The 25,031-nt window shown below is 40.2% G+C and overlaps 2 protein-coding genes across 2 annotated transcripts in view; one reads left to right on the forward strand and one right to left on the reverse strand.

The window, feature by feature from the left end:
• LOC146629398 (carnitine O-acetyltransferase-like) overlaps nucleotides 1-16,817 on the reverse strand; it is a 38,281-nt gene extending 21,464 nt beyond the window's left edge. Inside the window, exons 1-7 of the mRNA XM_085360073.1 lie at nucleotides 16,782-16,817; nucleotides 13,120-13,416; nucleotides 11,491-11,609; nucleotides 11,285-11,338; nucleotides 10,398-10,560; nucleotides 9,167-9,341; nucleotides 7,452-7,630 (exon numbers count right to left, since the gene is read on the reverse strand). Of these exons, the coding sequence (XP_085216199.1) occupies nucleotides 7,452-7,630; nucleotides 9,167-9,341; nucleotides 10,398-10,560; nucleotides 11,285-11,338; nucleotides 11,491-11,609; nucleotides 13,120-13,416; nucleotides 16,782-16,811 (1,017 nt within the window). The 5' untranslated portion in view covers nucleotides 16,812-16,817. The remainder of the gene's footprint in view (nucleotides 1-7,451; nucleotides 7,631-9,166; nucleotides 9,342-10,397; nucleotides 10,561-11,284; nucleotides 11,339-11,490; nucleotides 11,610-13,119; nucleotides 13,417-16,781) is intronic.
• Nucleotides 16,818-19,868: 3,051 nt separating this feature from the next.
• The window catches only part of LOC146629400 (carnitine O-acetyltransferase-like), a 150,832-nt gene continuing 145,669 nt past the window's right edge, over nucleotides 19,869-25,031 (forward strand). Inside the window, exons 1-5 of the mRNA XM_085358567.1 lie at nucleotides 19,869-19,895; nucleotides 20,053-20,346; nucleotides 21,432-21,547; nucleotides 22,661-22,714; nucleotides 23,032-23,194. Of these exons, the coding sequence (XP_085214693.1) occupies nucleotides 19,869-19,895; nucleotides 20,053-20,346; nucleotides 21,432-21,547; nucleotides 22,661-22,714; nucleotides 23,032-23,194 (654 nt within the window). The remainder of the gene's footprint in view (nucleotides 19,896-20,052; nucleotides 20,347-21,431; nucleotides 21,548-22,660; nucleotides 22,715-23,031; nucleotides 23,195-25,031) is intronic.

The following is a 25,031-nucleotide window of genomic DNA, read 5'->3' on the forward strand; positions in this document are numbered from 1 at the left end:
CTTTGTTCGGCGCGATGTCCGGACAATCTATTGTGCAAGTGATTTGGAGCCATAGAAGGAATTGCAATACATGCTTACAAAACACTTATATCAGGTCATTTCATATTAAGGTTTTAGTAGAGGTTCTTGGTTAAAACATTTATTTAGTAGAAGACATACACATAGTCTCAGTGAGCCTCTGGTCTAGTGAAAGGTCAGACAGTTAGTAGGTGAAGAGGTGACACAAAGAGCATGTGAGGTCGTGACACACACACATGAGTTAGATTTATTTAGAGGAGAGATTAGTCATGTCTCGGTAAAAGAGGAACCGTCCTTGTTGTCTCGGCAAGAAAGAGGAACAATTCACTTTAAGACAAGAACGGAAAGTACCAGCCATGAAAATAGAAGATGATCTTCTGGGTTAAAAGTCATTGTGGTGTTGATCTGATCTATGTATAAAATGTATCTGTGACGCATGAAGGGGCGTCAGTAAATCAAACCCTGATGCTATAAAATATCTGTTCATGCTTTGATTAAGTCGAAGACTACTTGCTGTCGGCGTACAGAGTTGTCTTCCCACACGTGTGTATTCATTAAAAATCATTGTTTGACCAAGATCCTCTGGACCAATGGTGGTTTGTACTCTCCCTCCTCAATTTTGAACCTTAACAACACCCACAGTGTTTTAACTGTCACGCACACACATCCACACGCACACTCACTCATGTGCACTCACACATACACACAGGTATGCGTACACAGTCACACACGAGCACTCACATAGACACGCGGGAACGTGCACATGTAGGCATTCATGTGCTCGTGCACATAGACACAGACAGAGTTTGCAGCACACCGTAGGGGTTTTTTATGATGGGGTCACTTCTATAAATCTGGCTGTAACTAACAAAGGGGTGAAGATTTTGGAGAGGGACACCGGCCTCGTCTTCCCTTCTAGAAGATGCATGCTTAAATGAAGATGAATAAAGATGAATAAAGGTTTTGTGAAATGGCTACTGAGTTCCGGTGCCGTCTCTGGAAGTTTTGACGAATAAAAGAACCGGGGTAAAACTGATTTCTCAACAATACCTATTGCATGCTCTAGTCACTGTAATAATACATCATTGTCCACAGTACTGAATGCGGCACTTAGGACAATTACAACAACAAACCAACTAACCGTTCAACCTAGTTGCACCTAAGGTTTTAAAGTTAAAATTTATGATTTGTTAGAATATTCTTTGTACTCACTTCTGTGATTTTGTATCCAATTATATATACATTTTTAAAATACTTTATAAGTGATTCTAGAATTTTTTTTTAATTAATTAAATTTTATTTTATTTATTTATTTATTTTTTTACACCTGTGATGGCCAAACCCATGGCCACACTCTAAAGTCGGTAACTTTTGTATTTTCATTCTTCATTTGAACATATTAATACATTTTAGTTTCCAATAACTTTATTGATTGGTTTGGATACATTTGTTCTATTTGTAAGCGCGCACATTTAGTTTACTTATGTATTCATACTACTTCATTTCTTTGCTTTCTGACTAACCTTTGTCTTTTTATTTCTTACCTGCCATCATCCCTGGGAGTTGCCGGACAAAAGATGGTAGCCAGGGTTTGAAACCATTAAATATGAAGGAAGATAATTGGACCACACCACCACTTCCTGCTGAAGGGGGAATGTGTGTTTTCTTTACTTTAAAAACAAAGTATTTGTATTTAATTAAATATTTGAGTTTAGGGTTTAATGGGGTTTTTTGATTTTCTTCTTTAGTGTTTAGTTTATTAACAAACTAGATTGTACTGCTGTTTGTGATTTATGATTGTGTTTTGTTTGTTACCCCTCATGTGTCACAATGGTCTGATCAGCCATTATATATACACCCTTGTATGTCATTTCATGTTTAGGTCAATTATGTACGTTTGGGCAGTCATTTGGTTTGTTAAGGTTGCAGTCTTTGCCTGAGTTCAGTTTTGTTTCTTTGACCTCTTTTATGAGCTCAACATTTATTAGTCTTGTAAATATAATTTTTGGGGGTTAAATAAATGGAAACTATATTTTTCTAATAATTCCTGGGCTCCTCCTGTTCTTCAACTCTGTCCATCACATGTGGTGTCAGAAGTGGGATCCTTCAGTTGAGGAGACAGGATTTTTTTTTTTTGCATTTTTCTGCCCTTTTTCCTCCCCTGACAAACTTTTTGAGCCATGCAGAATGCTGTGCGCCCAAAGAGAGGAAATAAAATGGAGGCCAGAGAGGCCTTGCAGCAGCCAGAGCGGGAGAAGGAGATGGAAGAAGGAATTTCAGTTGTGGCTGGAGACACTGAAGGAGAGGCTACCAGGGAGCCAACTCTCCTTGATATTGCTGGGATTCTTCAGGCTTTCATGGGACAACAGGAAGTTCGAGATAAAAAGCAGAGAGAGGATGCTATACTGCAAGAACAGCGTTTTAAGAGTTTGCAACACCAGTTTCGGCTTTTGCAAATGGAAGTGCAGGCCAGAACCACCCCACTTCCAGAGCCCACATCAACTGATCCAGAGTCTGTTGAAACTCCAGCTGATTATCAGACACAAGCAACATCTCAGCATGAGGGTTCTGGCTCAGCCTCCATATTAACAGGTCAGTCTGTGCATATTCATCATCCTAAACTGGAGAAACTAGCTGTTGAAGATGATGTTGAACATTTTCTGACCACTTTTGAGAGAATTGCAGCTGCTTGTCGTTGGCCAGAGTCAGACTGGATTTTTCACCTCATTCCTCTTCTTACTGGTAAGGCTCGAAGTGCCTATGTTAATATGGATGTGGACGATTCACTGCAATATGACAAGGTAAAAGCTGCCATTTTGCAAAAATATGATATAAACCCAGAAACATACAGGCAAAGATTTCGTTGTCTTGAAGTTTTTGATGAGAGTCCCAAGGAACTGTATGCAAGACTGAAAGAACTTTATGAAAAATGGATTCAGCCGAAAAACAGAACTGTAAAAGAAGTTGGTGAAATTATTATCTTGGAGCAGTTTTTAAGAATGCTGTGTCCTGAGCTTCAGGTCTGGATTAAGGAGCATAATCCAAAGTCTGCTGCAGAGGCTGCCACCCTGGCTGATGTGTTTGTAGCTGCCCGAAGTAAGAGTCAGCCATGGAGCAACAGTGCATGGAAGGCTGCCAGAGATTCACGTCCGTCGCAACCCCCTCAGCATCCTCAGAGGTCAGCGACGGGTGTGGGTAAGCCCTTTACAAGGGAAAAGCAGCCCCTGAATACCTCGAAGCCAGGTAAAAGGCCACCAGTGTGCTACCTTTGTGGACAGGAAGGTCACACTAAGCCCATGTGTCCTAATAATCAAAGAAAATTATCTCAGATGTGTTTCGTGCCTCATCAGAATGTGGATATTAAATCTGAGAGAAAGCAGTCAAATAAAATCACCACAGTTAAGATTAATGGACAAGAAATTAATGCTTTAATAGATACTGGCAGCACACAGACTCTGGTACACAGGAAATATGTGTCAAACGATTACACATGCCCCTCTGAAACCATATCAGTTTGCTGTATACATGGTGATGAAAGACCATACCCTACTGCTGATCTGTTTATTGAAGTGCAGGGGACACCCTATCTGTTAAAGGTTGGTGTAGCTGATAATCTGCCCTATCCTGTAGTTCTTGGGGAGGATCTGCCAGTCATCTATGATTTGTTGAGAGAAGTGCAAGAGTGCAATGTTGCTATAACAAGGGCTCAAACTAAAAATCAGGATGAGCATTATGCAACCCTCAGTGCTTTACCCTTCTTTGAGGCTGAACTAGAGACAGATCCCGGGAAGTCTCGGAAGCCACGCAGTCAAAGAAGACGTGAAAAATTTCAACACACTGTTGGAAAGACATCAGTTCAGGCTGCTCCAGATATGCCTTTAGGTTTTTCAGTACCTACGAACATCAGACAAATGCAGCAGGTTGATCCAACTTTGTCTGCCATGTTGCTGAGGGCTAAGGAAAAGGACTCTGTTGAATCTGACACAAATAAAGAGCTGTACATTCTGCAAGATGGCATTTTATACCACCAGCACGGCCAGGTTAAACAGTTAGTGGTACCTAAAGTAGCCTGTGAAACAGTGCTTACTTTGGGGCACTCCATTCCCTGGGCTGGCCACCTGGGGAAGCATAAGACCACCGCTCGCATCAAGCGATACTTTTTCTGGCCTGGCTTGCGCTCAGATGTTGCTATGTTTTGCAGGAGTTGTCCTCAATGTCAGAAGACTTCAATTAGGGTCCCCACCAAAGCACCACTCCAACCTCTCCCAATCATCGGTATACCATTTCAGCGTCTTGGCATGGACGTAGTTGGTCCGGTAGAAAAAAGTAAATCTGGAAATCGCTTTATGCTAGTCATTACAGACTATGCTACGAGGTATCCTGAAGTCTTTCCATTAAAAACTGTTAAAGCAAAAACTGTAGCTTCCTCATTGATTCAACTGTTCTCAAGGGTTGGATTCCCACAGGAGATTTTAACTGACCAGGGCACTAATTTTATGTCCACACTGTTGAAAGAGGTCTATAAGCTGTTAGGCATCAGGAGTGTGCGGACAACCCCTTATCACCCACAGACAGATGGACTGACGGAGCGCTTCAACCAAACTCTCAAACAAATGCTCCGAAAGTTTGTCAATGATACAGGGTCTGATTGGGACCAGTGGCTGCCATACCTCCTTTTTGCCTACAGGGAAGTTCCTCAAGCTTCCACTGGCTTCTCCCCATTTGAGCTTCTTTATGGCCATGAGGTGAGAGGCCCATTGACCCTGCTAAAGGACTCATGGGAGGGAGAGCAAGGTAAAGAGGAATCAGTCAATGTTATTTCATATGTTATTCATATGAGAGAAAAGCTTCAGCAGATGAGTGAACTGGCTCAGAGCCATATGGCAGCTGCTCAGAGGCAACAAAAGACTTTGTTTGATAAAAAAAGCTCGCCACAGGAGTTTTGTCCCTGGCCAGAAGGTTTTGGTAATGTTGCCAACTTCTGACAGCAAGTTGCTGGCAAAGTGGCAGGGACCCTTTGAAGTACAGAAGAAACTTGGACCTACTACCTACAAAGTTTCTACACCAGGTCTCCAGCGAGGGAGTAGAGTGCTCCATGTTAACCTTCTTAAGGAATGGATTCCACGCACTGAGAATAAAACAGAGGGTTTGCTTATTCACAGCGTGGATGAGGAGGAAGAAGTTAATGACTACTTGCCTTCAGTAACAGTCTCTGTCCTGGACCTGAGCCATCTCACCAGTGAGCAACAGTCTCAGGTAACGCCTCTGATTAATTCAGACATATTTCAAAAGTACCCAGGTCGCACGAGTCTGGTGGAGCATGACATTGTTTTAAAACCTGATGCAGCTGTGAAGCGTATGAGTTACAGGATACCGGAACGCTTCCTGGTGGAGTTAAAGGAGGAGGTGGACCTCATGCTGTCTCTTGGAATCATCCAACCTTCAACAAGTGAGTGGTGCAACCCTGTTGTGTTGGCTCCGAAAAAGGATAGCACGATACGTTTCTGCATCGACTTCAGGTATCTCAATTCCATATCAAAATTTGACTCTTACCCAATGCCACGCATTGACGATCTCATTGAGCGTTTGGGGAAGGCAAAATATCTAACAACCATTGATCTCTCCAAGGGATACTGGCAAGTACCTCTCACTAAGCAGTCTCAAGAGTTGACAGCATTCCGTACTCCGTGGGGATTGTTCGAGTTCACAGTCTTGCCATTTGGTTTGCATGGGGCCCCAGCAACATTTCAAAGGCTAATGGATAAGGTACTCTGTGGGCTCTCAGCATTCACCTGTGCGTACCTTGATGATGTTGTTGTTTTCAGTGGAACTTGGGAAGAGCATGTGGATCACCTAAGGATCGTGCTGGATCGGCTGTGTTCCGCAGGCCTTACCATCAATCCAGCAAAGTGTGCTCTTGCTAGGACTGAAGTCCAGTACCTCGGGTTTACTGTTGGAGGTGGGACAATTAAACCACAGGTTGACAAAATTAATGCAATTGCATCATGTCCTCTTCCACAAACCAGGAAACAGCTGCGATCCTTCCTCGGCATGGCTGCATTCTACAACAGATTCATTCCCAACTTCTCAGCTAGAGCAGCCCCACTGACGGACAGGATTGGCTCAAGATGTCCCAATAAGATTCGGTGGACAGCTGAAGCTGTTGCAGCTTTCAAAGACCTTCGCCAGTCCCTGAGTAAGGACCCCGTTCTGCACTCATCAGATTTCACAAAAGACTTTACATTGCAGACTGATGCTTCTGAAAAGGGTTTGGGAGCAGTGCTTCTGCAGGGACCACCAGAGGATCGACATCCTGTCGCCTACATCAGCCGTAAGCTGCTACCAAGGGAGAGCCGCTACGCAACGGTTGAGAAGGAAGCCTTGGCCATTAAATGGGCACTTGACTCTTTCAAATATTATTTGCTGGGAAGAGAATTCATCCTTCAAACTGACCACAAAGCCCTGCAGTGGCTGGAGAGAATGAAAGACACTAATGGGAGAATCACTAGGTGGTATCTGGCTATGCAGCCATACCGGTTTAAGGTTCACTATATCCCTGGTAAAGACAACACCATTGCTGATTACCTCTCTCGCTGCCTGATGGAAGATCCAGAAGTGGGGGGGTGTGTGATGGCCAAACCCATGGCCACACTCTAAAGTCGGTAACTTTTGTATTTTCATTCTTCATTTGAACATATTAATACATTTTAGTTTCCAATAACTTTATTGATTGGTTTGGATACATTTGTTCTATTTGTAAGCGCGCACATTAAGTTTACTTATGTATTCATACTACTTCATTTCTTTGCTTTCTGACTAACCTTTGTCTTTTTATTTCTTACCTGCCATCATCCCTGGGAGTTGCCGGACAAAAGATGGTAGCCAGGGTTTGAAACCATTAAATATGAAGGAAGATAATTGGACCACACCACCACTTCCTGCTGAAGGGGGAATGTGTGTTTTCTTTACTTTAAAAACAAAGTATTTGTATTTAATTAAATATTTGAGTTTAGGGTTTAATGGGGTTTTTTGATTTTCTTCTTTAGTGTTTAGTTTATTAACAAACTAGATTGTACTGCTGTTTGTGATTTATGATTGTGTTTTGTTTGTTACCCCTCATGTGTCACAATGGTCTGATCAGCCATTATATATACACCCTTGTATGTCATTTCATGTTTAGGTCAATTATGTACGTTTGGGCAGTCATTTGGTTTGTTAAGGTTGCAGTCTTTGCCTGAGTTCAGTTTTGTTTCTTTGACCTCTTTTATGAGCTCAACATTTATTAGTCTTGTAAATATAATTTTTGGGGGTTAAATAAATGGAAACTATATTTTTCTAATAATTCCTGGGCTCCTCCTGTTCTTCAACTCGGTCCATCACAACACCAAACCATTTTTATACAAATGAAGTTTATCTACTATGATTCAAATCACCTGTACTGATTTATCAAACCAGCGATTGGCACTGTTCCACTGGCTGCCTCCTCCATGCATCATCTGGAGGACATTACCTCTGGAGTACATGTCATCGGGCACTTGAGGCATGGCTTTATCCAGACATACTACACAGATGCTCCTCTGGATAGCTGACAGCGCTTCTTTGTTGGGCTTATCTGGACACAAATGCAACAGACAAAGCATACATGATACCCATTCATATTCAGTCAAATACTTATGCCTACTTACACGTTTAGAAGTTATTGCATAACTTGTATATTACCATTGATAATAATAATAAAAAAAATAATTCATTGTTGTTGACCAAATGTTGCAGTATATGCTAGTCAATAGAAACTGAATTAACCAGAGCTTTATTATGTTGTTCATATAGGGAAACGCCATTTTAATACAAGGGTCCTCTCAAATGCACTGTTACCTTGTCTCTGTCCCCCTGTCCCAGCACTTCTGCTTTTCAGGGGATTCTTGGTGTCTGTCACCCAGATTATCACCGCCATTTCCCCTGTGATAATGCTGACTTTACTTTTATTCACTAGTATTTAATACCGAGACAATTGAGTGACCAAAAGAATTACAACCATATGGAATAAACTTTTGATCCCTTTTCCTCTAAAACAGTCGTTTTGATTACAAGGACCAGGCCGCAAGGACCACTCGCATCTTCAAACGGACTTTGGGTGTGTCAAGATGGTGATAAAACTAGGATAAAATAAATAAAAGATTGAGTCAGTTGATTGTAAGGGGTCACTTAAATGCCATTTGTTTGCATTAACCATCAGATACTAAGCAGTCTGTGTGACAAGATAGTGTTACAATGCCAGTTTCATAAATGCATGCATCACTTTGGGGTTTTTTGCAGTGTGTGAAACTCAAGGTTCTATTTGCTGGGGAGGAGGAGGTTGATTTTCCTGCCTCTGTCCAATTTCCCCCACGTCTGCTAAATTACTTTTTAGTGTTCAAAGTAGGTTTAAAAACATCCCCTCTACTCTTTGCATTACACCTTGAAATCAATTGTAACAATACAAAAACAGTTGATGGAATAAATGATCTCAAATGTCTAAGGAGGAAAGCATAAGAGTGGGAATACTGTGCATATGACTAACACAACATACCGTTTAGTAGTAGCACAGTCCCATTAACAGCTGCATTTTGGCCAATTTATATAAACATTCCTATGCTCCGTTAAGTCCAGTTCTGCTCTGTTTCAATAAATTCCTAGTATTATTACAGAACGGCAATGTGTGAGGTTTGGCTGTAAACACTCAGAAAAGCAGGACAGAGTTTACTGAGCTCAGTTTAGTGGAATCCACTGGTGCCCATTATACCCTTATTATGAAAACATCACCCTTCGTCAAATTAATGAACACTCATAGTGGCAACTCTTATTCCACATGCTCTTTTCTACCTTTTATTTTTTAAATGAAAAAAATAAATAAAAATAAAATAAAGCTATGCTATGAGATGAACAGGGTTTTTCCAGAGATTCAATAAAGCAGTTTGATTTTCACTGACTACTTAATATAACTTTCTTACATGGAGAAATTCCAATTTTACCTGGCCTCTTATGATCAAGTATTACGTTGTTTAGTTTTAACATCAGTTTAGCGCTTGCATTACAGCATTTCCCAGTTAATCCCCCTTACATATACATTAGCTTCTTTACAACTGTACAAAAGCATAATTGTGCTCACCTTGGATCAATCTGTCATAGCATTTGCTCCAGGAGTCACGATTTAAGGAGGTGAGGATGCCAACAGGCTCTGTGCTGGTCTCCAGCGAAGAGCTGCATATTCTCTCCAGCTGAACACAAAGCTGGTGCACAGTCAAAGGAGTCCCATCACTATTGTAGACATCCACCATAAAGAACTGAAGCAAGGACACACACAAAAGCAAGGCTCCTTATTGGAGTGTATGAGAGAGTGAACTTTCTCACCATAAGAGAATTAAATAACTGGTTGTAAAACATTCCTTCAGAAATTTGGATGTGCATCATCTGACATAGATCCATTTAGCACAGAGTTTAATTTTTATTTACACTTATTACCAGTGTGAGCAAAGAAACCTTTTGCCATGATCACCATCCCATGCAGTCTGGGGCTTTTGCTAATCTGCAGCATCAGTGCCAGAAGGATCAAACTGATCCTCAAGGCTGGAAGCATCATTGGTCAGAAATGAGGTACAGACAAACTGCTCTACAGCATGGACATTACTCCCACTCAAGTCCACACTTCTGAGGCAGCAGAGCTCCTTCACCCTCTGATGGATTCAGCCTCGCTGCCATAAAGGATTATTCAGGAATTTTTTCCTATCGATTTCTGTAAAGCTGTATAATAACATTATTTATTAAAGCAATTTGAACTTCTCATCTACATGATGTCAGTCTGATGTTTTTGTTTTTAGCCCAACTTTATTTGTAATTTTGTGCTATAAGAACTGTTGTTAATACAAAAAAAATAAAATTAAATCTCCACTCGTTCATAGTATAATGCCCTTACCAGGAGCCTGTGGAAGTTTTTGTGCAAATGTGAACACTGGTGCACACTGTGGACTGATGTTCCTACCGCACACCCAAAGTCAGCTGTGAAAGGCTCCAGAATTGACTTCCCCCATAAAATGATTTATAATATAAATGAATTGGCAGAGTTCCTGAAAATCCTTGTCTCTAGTGCCTGTGATATACATATTACCGTTTATGTTGAGGGCTGAATCTCAACAATATTGGAGAAGTATGATTTGTGGATTGTGGAAGATGCAGTTGCAGTTAGCACAGTGAAAACTGTGCATTCTACACCTTTTAAACTGCTTGATAATTTGATCTTCACCTTCACTTTTTCTACTAAGATGCATTATAACACCATTCTTTGTAAATGGATGAATACAGTCCCAGAATGTCAGACAAGTGTGTGATGATGTGCTCCTCACCTGACTGTTATAAGCCAATGTAATGTATCTGGAAGGGTAAGAAGTCTTGCCATGGAACACAGAGTCCATCTCCAGGCCCGGAATACGGCATGATGATAGCAATTGGGAATACTGGTTCATACACAGGGGTTTTCCTCTCAGGTAATCAACTGGTATCGTCTCACTGTTAAACATGATGCCTGTGTCAACAATTTCTTACTGTTCATGTCTGAAGCTATGGCACTTTGATTAAAGTTAAACCTCAGCCACATAAGAAACAAGGACTTATTTTTATGTGTGGGAATAATACTAAACAGTAAAAATCAGTATCAGCCTTATAAGGGAAATGCCAACAATTTTATACTGCAATGACCTGAAACTTCCAGGATATGATCACATGATGTGTTTATGGTATACCTGGAACTCACAATTACTCATTTCCAGACAGACAGACAGACAGATACACAACCCTCAAAGCCATTTCAAATAACAAGTGCAAGTACAAGTACATTAGCATGGTGTATGTGTATTTGTTTTGTTTGCAAGTTTGCTTTCCACAGCTTTTGATATTTCACACCAACTTTGAGAAAACAAATTAAAATGTGATTAGGAATTAATAGCAAGGTAGCTAAGCTAAGAAAAGAAGAAGAAAAAAAAAGTTTTGACCATGTAATGTGCATTTCCCCACACAAGGAAAACAATGGACATTTCAAATGTTATCAGTCCTGGTTGGAGGTTGGAAACCCAAATGACTATACTGTAGTGATACAGTAAACCCAGATCCCGTTAGCACCATTCTCTTGACAGGAGGTAATCACAGAATATTGAATTTTAAATAATAACTGTCTATACCTGCCACTTTCTAAGCTTTTACATTTTTTTTTTTTACTTGAGCTGATAATACTCACTTGTCAATCATAGTCTTGAAGTCCAAAATAGCTCTTATCACTTTGGCAGCACACCTAGGCAGAGAACATGATTATTTAGTTAAACATTTGCATGGCATTGACATAATACAACGTCCCTAATATAGCAATCAGAAACGGCCAAGATTCAGACCTTCAGAATCTATTGTCCCCCCCTTCACAATGCAGTATACAGTTATATAGTTCACCTTATTTGTCCCTGCTTATCCCTGAAGTCCATTCGGGGAAAGGAACCACTGATATTTGAATAAGCCACCACAGGCAGACGGTTGTCAAGATAGTCAGTCTGCACCATATAGTCTGCTAACTAAACACAGATAAGTGCAAGAATGTATTACAGTCCATCCAGAAAATTCAGGATTGTGTTTGTGCAACAATAAGTTAAATGTAGTTGATAACATCTGCACTTTTATTGAGAACTTGCTAATACTCAACTAGTGTATCTGTTGATCTATTTATGCTGCAATTTATGAAGATCTATATCACTGACATCAAGTCATAATTTATAATAATTAAAAAAAAAAAAAAAAAAGGAGGGTTCTATAGTGAGTATTGTGAATTTTGAGAATACAACTTGAGGTACTTAAATGTATATAGCCAGGTTGACTAACAGACAGGAGACAGAGTGACTGTTATGTGAAGGCTGTGTGCAGGTAGGAAAAGGACCCAAAGTGCAGACAGTCAGAGACAAAGGGTGAACTTAAATACAGCTTTAATGTCAGTGCCATCACCAGTGTGTGAATGGGTGGATGACTGAATGTGTAAAGCGCTTTGAGGTCCTTGGAGACTAGTAAAGCACTATACAAATGCAGGCCATTTACCATTTAATGCTGAACTCCAAAAAGTAACAAAACTGAGACTCCAAGGTAAACTTATGCAGACAGACCACACAGCTAGATAAGGGTAGATCACGACACAGAGACAGAGAAACACAGGGCACAGAGGGAGCAATCAGGGAATGAGTAACAGGAGGGAAACACAGCTGGGGCAAATCAGGGGCAAATCAGGCCTAATGAAACAGGGGAAGCAAAACCAGATACATTAACATAAGACATGGACCTTCAAAATAAAACAGGAAACAGACTGAACTTATAGACACAGACTCACAAGCAGGCACTGTAACAGAGATGTGGGAACAGGGCAGACACAGACACTGACTGGACACAGAATAGAGGGAGCATGGAAACCCACACCTGAGAACTACATAATCAAACATCAAGAAGAACTGGGGAAAAATTGGAAATGCAAAACAGAAACTAAAACCTTCACAAAAACAAACTAAGATAAGAACACCAATAAAAAAGGTACAAAACTGAAACCACTGGGTCAACAACCCAGGTACCCTAACAGTCACAGTGGTCCACTGTTAAATCAGTGCATTACTTTAATACCAATGAAGGCTTCTGCTCTCTCTAGTAAAATGCTATGGTCAGCGTTGTTTAATGTTGCACTCAGGTCTAGTAGGACAAACACAAAGACAAGTTCATTGTGAGAACCAATGAAAACTTAGTTTATCACTCCTCAGCAGTCTTGATAAGAACCGAGAATTATTAAATGAAAAAGATTAGAAATTTGTGTACATTTAGCTAAGATAGGACCAGGTAAGGGCTTTTTCAGTAAGAGTTTAATTTTACCAGCTTGAAAGCTTGTTAACAATGATCAAATTTCAAAAAAACAAACAAGTCAAGTTTTGAAGATGTGGATAAATTAATTAAGTCACTACTTAAAGCTAAAGGAATAAGAGGCTCAGAGCTCCCTGTGAGCTTTCATAACAATCGCACCTATAAGCTCCCCTTCAGTGCTGCTGTTAGGCTTACCCAGTTGTCAGTATTGAGAGCCTTCTTTTCTAGGCCTTTCTGCAGTTTTTCTCCAACGCCTCCTGGTTTCAGGAATTCTTGAACCAGCTGTTTTGTTCTCTTCAGCTCATCCACCTCCACAAAGGGCTCCAGGAGTATGAGGTAGCGCTCACAGGTATGCTGAAGTGTGGGCACTGGCTGAGTTGGCAGGGCTTGTTGGTAGGTCAGGCATCTGCCATTAACCCAAGTCCTTGATACAGGCTTCATCAAATGGCAGGAACTGACTAAGGCACAGGGTTTCACCATGCCCATCTTTACCTGATAATTACAAGAACTACTGAGGTGAAGAACAACATGAGTAATAAGAGAACAGTCTGGCTGGTCAACAGCCAGTGAAACAATATATGGATTGAAATAAAACTAAGACTTAAAAAAAAAAAAAAAAAGACAGTAAAATGAGCATTATGCTAGCATTAACTGAGAGTGCTGAGAAAGAAAGAAAAACTAACACTTTAAAGTTTTGTACTTTTCTGCATAAATGATCTAAAACATCATCTAACTTCCTTAATCTCCAAAGAGTAGATAAAGTATGATGAAACATGATTGATTATTCATTTGCTGAGGTACTGATACAATATTCATATCCAATGGGGAAAAGAGACCAGACTTTAAAGATTAGTCATTAATTTGAAGAAGAAATGATGAGTATAAATGTGTGCAAATGTTGGATACAAAGCACTTTGGTGTATATTTAAATTTAGAAAAAAAAAAGTACTGTTGGAATGGGTGCAAATGGGTGATGTTGTATAAAGCACTTTGAGTGCTGAAGTAGAACGGAAAAGTGCTATATAAGAATCAGTCCATTTACCATTTATAGCGATAAGGTTCTGGGTTTAAATCCAACATCTAGCTAGCGGCTTTCTGTGTGGAGTTAGCATGTTCTCCTCATGTCTGTGTGGGATTTCTTTGGGTACTGTGGCTTCCTCCCACATCCCAAAGACATGCAGTTGTTAGGGTTAGGTTAACTGGAGATTCTAAATTGGTCATAGGTTGGAATGGCTGTCAGTCTGTGACAGACTGGTGGCCTGTACCCATTTATTACTTATGCAGAAAAGTACAGCTGGGATTGTCTCCAGCTTTTGCGTACTTCAAATGAGCACTTTTATTATGATTTTAAATCTAATTATTCATCTGTAACCTGAGAGAGACAAAACGTATGAAAAAGATTCTGGTACAAATCAGACAATTTACTGATGGACCTCTGATATTAGTCACCCATATAGTAACAGACTCAAGAGTGGATCTGCCCTTTTTATTTAAGAATAATAATAAAAACTCTTTGCTAAGGTTTATGACCATTCATTATGTTTGTTTATCTAATATCAGCCTTTACTGATCGATGATGGCTTCCTCACAGCCAACGTTTCACATTTAACTAACCTTTCATTTTGGGTATTTCAGTATATTTTTGGAAGATGAGACATTTTAAATAAGGAATACAGATCAAAAATGTAAAATAAGGTGCTATGAACAGATCCAGATGTGATGAGCTGGGAAATGATGGGATGAAAGGGGGGGGGCAAAACGCTTGGACACTGCTAGCACTGGAGCCTACACAAATGCAAAGCAGGAGATGAAGCATAGCTGAATATGTTTCCAAACCAACTTCATTCTAAGCCAAAGACTAGAAAATATGGTGAAGCATATCTTCCCTTTGGCTTCACCTGCACAAGTGCCGAGGTAGGTCTCCCCTGCAGAATTTGTTTTCCCTTCGTAGGGAGCAGCGCTGGGCTGTTTAAATCACGGACAAACAGTATCCCACATTCTTGATTTTTAGTTCACAAACACTTCTTGTAATGCCTAACTACTCCTGTCATTTTGGAGATACACATAGTATAGGGGAGACCGGGGATAGTTGTAACGTGGGTCAGTTGAAACACTTCCAATTTCTCCAATCAGGGCTAAGTTTCAAATGATGTGACTCATCCTATACATGCCCAATTCAGTTCCGCTATTACATGTGAAAAATCAGCACATTTTGTCAAACACAGACAATTTAACATGAAAAAAGTAATTTGTATGCCAAAAGTAAGTTTTTCTACTTTATTTCAATTTGTAATAACATTATCTGCTTTGCAGTTAAACTCATCAAACTTAAATTATGTTATTTGTATGTCTATGGGGATATATTCTGTGTAGGTCTTTAGTGCTAATGTTTTAGCCGTTGGCTGTAATGTTAGCTAGTTCATGGCTATAGGAGTTCTGGGTCAGTTGTAACAGCAACAGTCTGGGTTAGTTGTAACAATAATGCAGATGTTGCAACTTACCACACTATTACTTTAACTTATATTAAACAAGTTGGGGCAACGACATCAGCAGAGAGAGGTTCACTGGTCGCATTTGTATATGCGGTTAATGCCATTGGCAACACAATTCCTCCACTGTTTGTGTTCCCACACATACATTATGCAGACCTCTGTGTCAGAGATGGAACAGTAGGAAGTACTGGTAGTGGAAATAAATCAGGATGGGTGCAAGAAACAGATTTCCTCATCTTTCTGAAGCACTCTGCAAACCACACCAAGGTAAGCCATGATAAAAAGTAATGGAATTGCGATGCTGGTGAACAACTACATTTTTTCAGCTTCATTGTTATTTTCAAAATTGGTGCAAGAGTTGCAGGTTATAATGCCCACTGAGCCAATGAGGCCAAACTCAAGGAAGACCAACCAAAATTAATGAAATATTCAGTTGCAGAAAATTCCATAACTTGTCTTTTTTGGGGGGTTGGAATATGTTGCAAAGCTAGATTTCTGCATTCTGTCTCTCTCTCTCACACACACACACACACACACACACACACACGTTGAATAAACAAAGATTGCATGTTAATGTTTTGTTAGTACCCTTATTTCATTGTGTTACATTTCACCCCAGGATATGTTTACAACTAACCCAGACTATGGGGTTAATTGTAACATTTCACTCTTTGTGTTTGAGGCCATACCATGCAATGGGTAATTGTGCTGAACTATTTAATAGCAGAGACATGTAAATACTTTGCATTACATTTTGAATCCACTACCTTAAAAGAGCTCCAATTTACAGACAGAAATGTCAAAAATGTTACAACTATCCCCGGTCTCCCCCATGTAAGCGTGTAAAACCTGCAGATAGTCAGATTAACAGTATTTTGTCTCTCTCTGCCATTCTGCAATTCATCTCATGTAAACAATAACGTGGCGCACAGCTGACATGAAAAAAGGCACATACCTTTGACGTTGCGTGACCAGCTCTGTATTCCTCGTCCACACGTAAACATAAAAAAGGAGTTTTTTAAAAAAAATCTCAGTTTTCGGTGATTCGAAACGCCGTTTACGTGTGGATGAAACAGCTGCGTTTTCAAAAATACCCGTGTAGGTGCAGACGCAGCGTAAAAGAGTTAGTTTATTTTCTTACTACCTGTAATTTATCGCAGATTACTTGTATTTGCTTAATTGTTTACTAAATGTTTGAGGTGTGAAATAAACCGCAATGGAGCAAAATATGGGTGTGTGTGGTTGGAGGATGTGTGCGTACGCGTGCACGCGGGGGGCGCGCGAACATTTTTCTTGTAAAACAAAGGGGGGCCCAGCAAAAAAAAGTTTGGGAACCACGGAGTTAAATGAAAGGATATTTCTTACCACAGTTCTGGTGCAGAATCTCAGTATCATATTTCCACAGAATGACGCTGGACGGTATTCACCAGCGTAAAATAAGACGATGAGGTGTTCGCAAACGAAGAACTTTGCTCCCAACACTCACACGAATGCTTTACCTAAATAAACAGGACAAATACGAGTGTGACAGGTTCTCCGGATTTAATGTTTTTTTGTTTTGTTTTTTTAATGCAAGTTTCTAATGTTACTGAGATACATAAAGCAATGCTATATTCAGATTTAGCATGCCCCATCTGGTGGTGGACAAGCTTCAAAATTCTTCAATTCTTGAAGAGACTGTTCCCTTACTTGCGTGCATCTGAGAATCTATCAGTTTGTTACCGACATGGGTGGGGATGATGTCATATTGTACTGCCCCGTGGGTGAAACAGCAAGTGTTTAAACAGAAGAACAGGTACAGCCAAAATTAAATTAATATATAGTTGTTGGTTTTGTTTTGTTTTTTTTAACTTACTTTAAGACGCCTTGCAGTACAAGCCAAGAGAGAAGAGCAGGGACTTAAATAGTCAGAGTTAAACAGGCCCTAGAACTAATGGCTCTTCTTAGCGATGTTCCACCAATAGGAATTTTCCACTTGTGGGGTTTACACCAATAGCAAACTTCCACGAGCTGGTTAAGTTAACTCAGTAAGGTAACCCACATGAAATGGATGGTTTTAGCAGCATCTGGCCTATCTAAGAGGGGCGTTTCATGGATCATGTGACTTTTATTCCACACTAAATGATCCCTATGAATGACACCTATTCTCGTCACAGACATTATGACATGATGATAAAATTGTATAGGATCTATAAAGAACATAAAAAAGATAACTGGAAAATGCAACACTGTTGCCAAAAGGGCACAGTCAATAATGCAGAAAATCATTAATCTGGTTATTTAGCGCAAATAGCATTAAAATCAACATTTTCATTTAAGTTAATGATTTTATCTCTCAGTTTGCTCTCGGTGTTGCTGTTTATTTAAATTGGATCCATTTGCAGTGGATTAAAACTTACTCCCCTACAGCCTAATAAAGGAGACATGGAAATCACTTTGGTTGTCAACAGATCAAAGTGAATCAATAATTTTATTCTTTAAAAAGGAATTCTTGGTGTGTGTTCTGTGATGGTGTGCCTTGCTTATATAAACTGTAATCCCCAGCAGAGAATCTCTAATATGTTTGAAACATTACCAATGCTCATCAGGGAAACAACCAGTTCAGATGCTACTAAAAATCTTCAGATCCTTAGTCTCCCTGCAGAGGTCTGAGAGATTTTCCTGAAATGGTGATGCTGTTTTCTGGAGAATTGATTGGTCAGTATGCAGATTTCTTTCTGCTGATTAAGCTACAGGCTAGGCTCCACTGACAATTAGTTTTCCAGAAAATAGTGTCGCCATTCCTAGAAAATCTCTCAGAGCAGGTTAGGTTCGTAGAATAATTTACCATGGGGATTTATGCTGATTTACCCAAGCTGCAACTTTTACTGAAGCCTTCTTTCCCTGCATGTTCCACATATAAAAACAACTATAAAAGATTATTAGAAGCAAATGGATTATTCAGGGTTAACAATGACTCGACTCTTTTGTACTGTTAAAGAGGAAGGGATGAGGGAGCGGGTCACTTGAGGCAGGCCCTGCAGGCTCTTATCTAGAAAACAGAGTAAATATAGACACAGCTCATCTGATGTTTATTGAAGATCTAAAAGATACGCTTTTGAGGGAAAGAAAAAACACTTTGCAGAACTGCAAGGCCAAAATCCCTGAACAGGGTTACTTCTGTCATGTGAGATGCACTTGTGTCTTTATGGTCACGCATCCTGCTCAGACAAGTCTTATGCCAATTGAAAGTGATGGTAAGACTAGAAACAGTAAAACTAGTATTGCCATCAGACTTTTTCATGTTTTAGCACCAAAGTTATAATAATTGGGGAACTCAAACTACTTTTTACATGCTTGGTTTGCCAGACGTGCAGAAAACCTGCAAGAGATTACAAGTGACACACTGGAGAATGTACCTGACAATATCCTAATTTGACAAAAACTTTAACATGAACTTACATTTTTTGCTTTGAGCTGATTTTTCACTGCCTGTTTTCTAAATGCAAATAAGGATAGCTCATCCAATCAACATGATTTATAGAAAATTCAAATAAAAGCTATTTAGTGCTTAAACTCAGATGAACCAATATGGCAGAATGGAGACCCAGGAATGACACGAATTAGGATAGGATCCCCCACATTCTAGATGCTGGCATTGGTGAAAATGAAGATGGAGGATGGGTGTAGCTTACCAATGAAGCTCCGATTACCAATGTAGTGTAACTGAATTCAGATAATGTAAAGATAACCTGGATACGCTGAACTTGCTTTATTGAATAGGGCTCTGATTGTCTACTCCACCTTAATTGCTTCCATCAGAGTTCCCACCTGTGTCTCAGAAAACCATAACTAAACCCAAGCTGTGACAGCAGACGGTTCAGTGCTTAATCAGCAGAAGATTTACTCGGGTAACAATAAACAGTAGATGGCAGCAATATACCATTGATGCATCTAGTCAATCTACCCCAAAGAAGTAGAAGAAGATAGATTGTTCTGTTTGGTTGGTCTTTATATTTCAATCAACTTCACCATTACCTTCATCTTTTGCTAAACCAGGAAGAGCTGTAGCTGCTGACAGGTAACTCCAAAGGCAAAAAAGGCAAAACTATTAGCAAACTGTGCACCAAATTTAAACATAAACACACAACAGAATAATTTACCAATTTATTGGTGACTGTAAGTTAAAAGTGGTAACGATGTTATTTTAATACTATCAAAAATATATTAATTATTATTAACTATTAAACCGTTCTATTTGCTTTATTAACTGCTGCAGAGAAAAAGAAAGGCTTTCATGTCCCTTTTTATCTGGTTTACTTAAGTTAATTGTCTTGTTGGGGGAGGGGAGCATTTATCATTTCCTTTAACCAGAGGATTTTCTTTTTCAAATATTTTCTCAACAGCACTGTGACCTGACAGTTAAACGGGTTTAACAATTAACTCCAAGTGTGGAAGTTTACTGAAAGAAAAATGTTGAGAATTCTGAACAGAATTATAGTAAGTAACACGCTCTCAGTTAACTTAGCCTTTTGTTAATGTAATAGTGTAAATCATTTCCCTGGCTCTTTTTTTTATTGTATCATTATTAATGATCTTATTTTTATTTCGCTCACAGAATTTAATGTAGTAACTAAAACATTTTTGCATCTGTCAGGTGAATGTTGGAATGATGAATTCTTATGGCTTGGTGAAATCCTGTCGGCTGGTAAATTCTGCATCGGACACTCTGATGGGTGGCAGGTATCTGAACCATCAGAAAGGACTGCCCCGTCTGCCTGTGCCCCCTCTGCGGGAGACCTGTGAACGCTATCTGAGTTGTCTGGAGCCCCTTGTAACAGAGGATGAGCTGAAGCACATAAAACGGCTGATGGAGTTCCTCAAAGAAGGAGGTGATGGAGAGAAACTGCAGAGAAGCCTGGAGAGGAAAGCGTGCACTACTGACAACTGGGTGAGTGCAAAACATGGATTAAATGTCCTTAACTGTCCATGTTAGTGGTCGGACAGGAGAGCTGATAGGTGCAGTTTAGGAGGGACTGTGGTGAGAAATCATGGGCAGCATAATGGTTTTTGTCCTGATGTGTCTCCATTCACAGCTTTTTCAGAAACATTGTCAGTGGCTTATTGTTGGGTTGTTTTATTATAAGTTGGAGCTGGTGATCCTGAATCCTCCCTTAGGAAACAATAGGTCTAGGCTGCCATAATTCATTGTGTATTTCTCCTTTCGTCGCCTTTTTCAATCACGTATTTATATACGGCAGCACGGTGGCACGGTGGTTAGCACTGTTGCCGCACAGCAAGAAGGTCCTGAGTTCAATTCCAACATCAGGCCGGGGTCTTTCTGTGTGGAGTTTGCATGTTCTCCCCGTGTTTGCGTGGGTTCCCTCCGGGTACTCCGGCTTCCTCCCACCGTCCAAAGACATGCAGCTTGTGGGGATAGGTTAATTGGATAATCCAACTTGTCACTAGGTGTGAATGTGCGAATGACTGAGTGTGAATGGTTGTCTGTCCCTGTGTGTTGGCCCTGCGACAGACTGGCGACCTGTCCAGGGTGTACCCCGCCTCTCGCCCTATGACAGTTGGGATAGGCTCCAGTGCCCCCCGCGACCCTGAACAGGATAAGCGGAAGCGAATGGATGGATTGATGGATGGCATTTATATACTTCTCTGCATTTAATTATTTGTTATTATTAATCTCTGGCTCTCTTCCACATCATGTCTTTTTCCTGTCTATCTCCAACCAGTTGCAGCAGATAGTCAGCCCTCCCTGAGCCTGGTTCTGCTGGAGTTTTCTTCCTGTTAAAAGGGAGTTTTTCCTTCCCATTGTTCCCAAGACGTTTGCTCATAGGGGGTCATATGATTGTTGGGGTGTTTGTTTTCTTTGTATTATAATTATTTTTTTTTACAATATAAAACACCTTGAGCCATTTGTTGTTGGGATCTGGCACTGTATAAATAAAATTGAATTGAACTACTAAACATTAAAAGTAATCAAAGACTTTTCAGACAGACTGTTTATGTGTTTTCTCTTTGCAGCTTGCAGATTATGGGATACAGATTAATTATTTGGACTCGAGGGAATCTTTGCTGATTTCTAACGGTGGATTTGTTCTTCCCAAAATGGACTTCACTGATAAACAGGGACAAATAAGGTAAGCACATGTGCACACACATCAAACAAATGACATGGAAGGACTTAAGGTCTGTTTTAGTTAGCTGAGCATCTGACTTTATGGACATCAGAAAAGGAAAATATACTACCATGCATTTGTAATTTTGTACATTAGAAAATACAAAGATGTGCACTGGCCCACTGTCTTATCCAACTTGCTCAGCTTGGACCTGCACTTGGACCCTACTATTGCAGGATTTTTTTTAAATGTAAACACAGACCCAGCAAGTGGTTTTGTTGTTTTGTTTTTTTTTTAAATCTTCCAAAAGATTAAACTAAGTAAACATGTGGCAATATCCCATCCAATAGGCTAACAGTGAGTTAACTAGCTTAGGGGAAATATTCTGTGTTTTTTAATGTATATGTGGAGATGAGAAAAGTCCTACAATGATGATCAGCTTGATGACATTCAGCTGGTTTTAGGGGTTATCATCGTAGAAGGTGGTTCTCTTCTAACTGTCCTTCAACCAGTACAACTAATACTCCAAAACTGCTTGCCATCACCTTTGTTCATTTGGGAAATCTTACTCAAATGAAGCAAACCTGCCAACGACTTTCCATATTCTATTTCAAGATGAACTACACCCTAAGAATTTACAACCTATCGGTACATTAACTCCAGCTTCAAAAATCCTAGCATGCTTCATCGTCAGAGCCTGTTCACACTCACAGAGTCCAACTATGTCACTTCCCCTCAGTTTTCCATCAAGTTCTTGTGTAATCCAGGATTTCTTCTGATCACTTCAGATCACTTCTCATTTATTCTGCATTTGTGCTGGTACATCAGTCACTCACCCCGACCACCGGATCGAGATTGTGGGTCGAACTTTAATTTTAGTGTCCCAGCTTTTTCTGAATTTGGTTTTGTGTATAACTTCAATAATTCATGCAGGATCAACTGCTCTGTGTGAAAATAGCTGAACATATTTTGTCCATGGGCAGTTACAGATAAATTGTACGGTATAAATTATAAGGATCTTTGGTTTTAGGAGTTTGACCCACATTAGGTATCTTGGCCACTTTGCTTTTAGTGAGTCATATTGCATTGAAAACTTTTATGTTGTATTGTTTTATAACTGTTTTTTCTGACCAGGTGTGCTGCCAAAGTGATAAAAGCTGTTCTGGACTTCAAGACAATGATTGAGGAGTGAGTACCATCAGATCACTTAAAAATTCTTGCAATCACAAACATGGCAAAGATGGTGTAGTGGACCATGGACACAATGTGAAACACTGAAAGATGCCTGGTTGGGGACCAGGGTTGTATTCCAGGAAGCATGTTTGACAAACTCTGGGTTTACTTTATAATAATGTAAAATAGTCAGTGAACTCTATGAACCAGAATATTTGAATAGAGGTTTTAAAGTTATTGCTTGTCTTGTCTTTTTTTTTTTTTTTTTTTTTTTTTTTTTTTTTTAATTTAACCACGAATGTATGTTAGGACACACCCTCTTAATTTTGCAGTGAGACACTACCAGTACAATATATGCGAGGAGAGCCCCTCTGTATGATGCAATACTTCCGGGCACTGTCATCCTGCCGTGTCCCTGGACAGAAGACTGACTCATTGGTGTTCCATGCCAAGAACTCCAACCCCAGACACATTACAGTGGCACAAAACTCTCAGGTGAGGTGTCAAACATACACCTTTATTGAGGTGTTTGAGTTCAGGGCCCCATTATTTATCAAACTTGAATTCTACAAGTCCAGGTAAAAAAGCACCGGCTCAAGCACCAGCTTCTTCTAATAACTCTTGAAAAGTTATCACAGCACATACAGAAAAACAAATCAAATTAAAGCTGCAAGCAGCGTTATGAGGGCCCTCGCACCCCCGGCGCGTCGAGCCACGCCCAACACCTAAAACCAGCACGTCCGATCTGATGTCACATTGATGGAATTCATGCATTTAACCACCAGCTAACATTTCAACTCATTCATTCATGATTAGTTAGTCGTTCCACTAGGTGGCGCTCTAACCATTATGTACAAATGGCATAACAAACACTTCCAAGCTCGAGTCTCATCACACCTGAGACGTTTGGGAGAGATTGGACATTGTGTTTTTGAGTGACAGCAGATTACTGCTTTTTGGCGAGTGATTCAAACTCTAAGTGCCGCCATAACCACCCCGTTTCCCTGGACGTAAAAAGCTTCGCAATTTAACATCACAAAGGTCTTTAGATTCCACAAACTGCAGATCGGTCCAATCTGATGAAATCCCTTGGAGGAGTTCGTCAAAGTACGGTGCCTGAAAAGATGGGAAAATGTCGCCAAAATTACACATTAACTTTAAAATGGCTGACTTCCTGTTGGATTTGGGATATTGCTCCAAGAGACTTTTTTGTACATCTTGATATCTCCTATAAGCTTACCAGGTTTCAGAATCATACATAGAACACAGAGCAGGGGCTGTGGTTTTGAAATTTTGTAGGGGGCGCTGTGGAGCCATTTTGCGCTATTCAAGGAAAATGGTCACATAACAACAAAGCCTTCATCCATTTGGAGGTGTGTGCCAAATTTCAAGCCTCTATAAACTTGCCAAGACCCTCAAAAGCCACTTCATCTTTCATGTTGAACAGCGTTGCCACCAGGGTGCGCCGTTCAGTTTAAAGTCACAATTTTTGCACTGAAGCATCACGAGGGACTGATGGTGATATTCACCGCTTTTGAGGTGGCCAAGATGAACCTGTGAAAATCAGTACAACAAAATTAAAGCCATGACATTTCCTGTTGCCACTAGGTGGCGCTGTCCGTATTTCCGACAATGGGCACATCAATCTGTTCAGGGCGGGTCTGACATCATGCCTGTAAAGTCTGGTACTGATCAGACTGGATTTCATTGAGTTATACTAATTTGTTTCTTCATGGCGTGACATCAAAGTTCGCCACGCCGCTGGGGTCACACCCTTTTGCGAAAAGTCACAGTTTTCACTGTAACCCAAGACCAACTCCTTAAGGCTTTCCTGGAGAAATTTGAGGCTGCAGATGTCACCCATCACTATACTGTACCCCAAAGTGTAAAACATGACATTTCCTGTTCCCACTAGGTGGCGCTGTCCTTGATGTCAAATATGGCAGTTGAAATATGTTCAGGGGTGGAGCCTTATCATATGTGTGCTCTTTGGTCCAGATCGGAACATGTATGACAGAATGAGAGGCAATAAGATTTTCATGGCGAGTCATCGAAATTCGCCATGGCGCCACGGCCTCATAGTATTGTGAAAACTCAAAAGCTCCGCAATTTAACATGGCACAAGGGTGTAGTTGACACTGTCCAAATTTGAAGTTTATAGGACCAAATCCCAAGGAGGAGTTCGTTAAAGTACAAGGCATGGAAACGGTAAAATCAGACCCAAAATGTCACCTTCAATCCAAAATGGCGGACTTCCTTTTGGGTTTAGGACATTGCCATAATAGACTTTTTTGTTCGACTCTGAACGTTATATAGGTGTACCGACTTTCAA

The sequence above is a fragment of the Diplotaxodon limnothrissa genome, linkage group LG7 (genome assembly GCF_057381915.1).
Source record: "Diplotaxodon limnothrissa isolate DT_005_m linkage group LG7, D_limnothrissa_male_GT1.1, whole genome shotgun sequence".
NCBI classification, from domain to species: Eukaryota; Metazoa; Chordata; class Actinopteri; order Cichliformes; family Cichlidae; genus Diplotaxodon; species Diplotaxodon limnothrissa.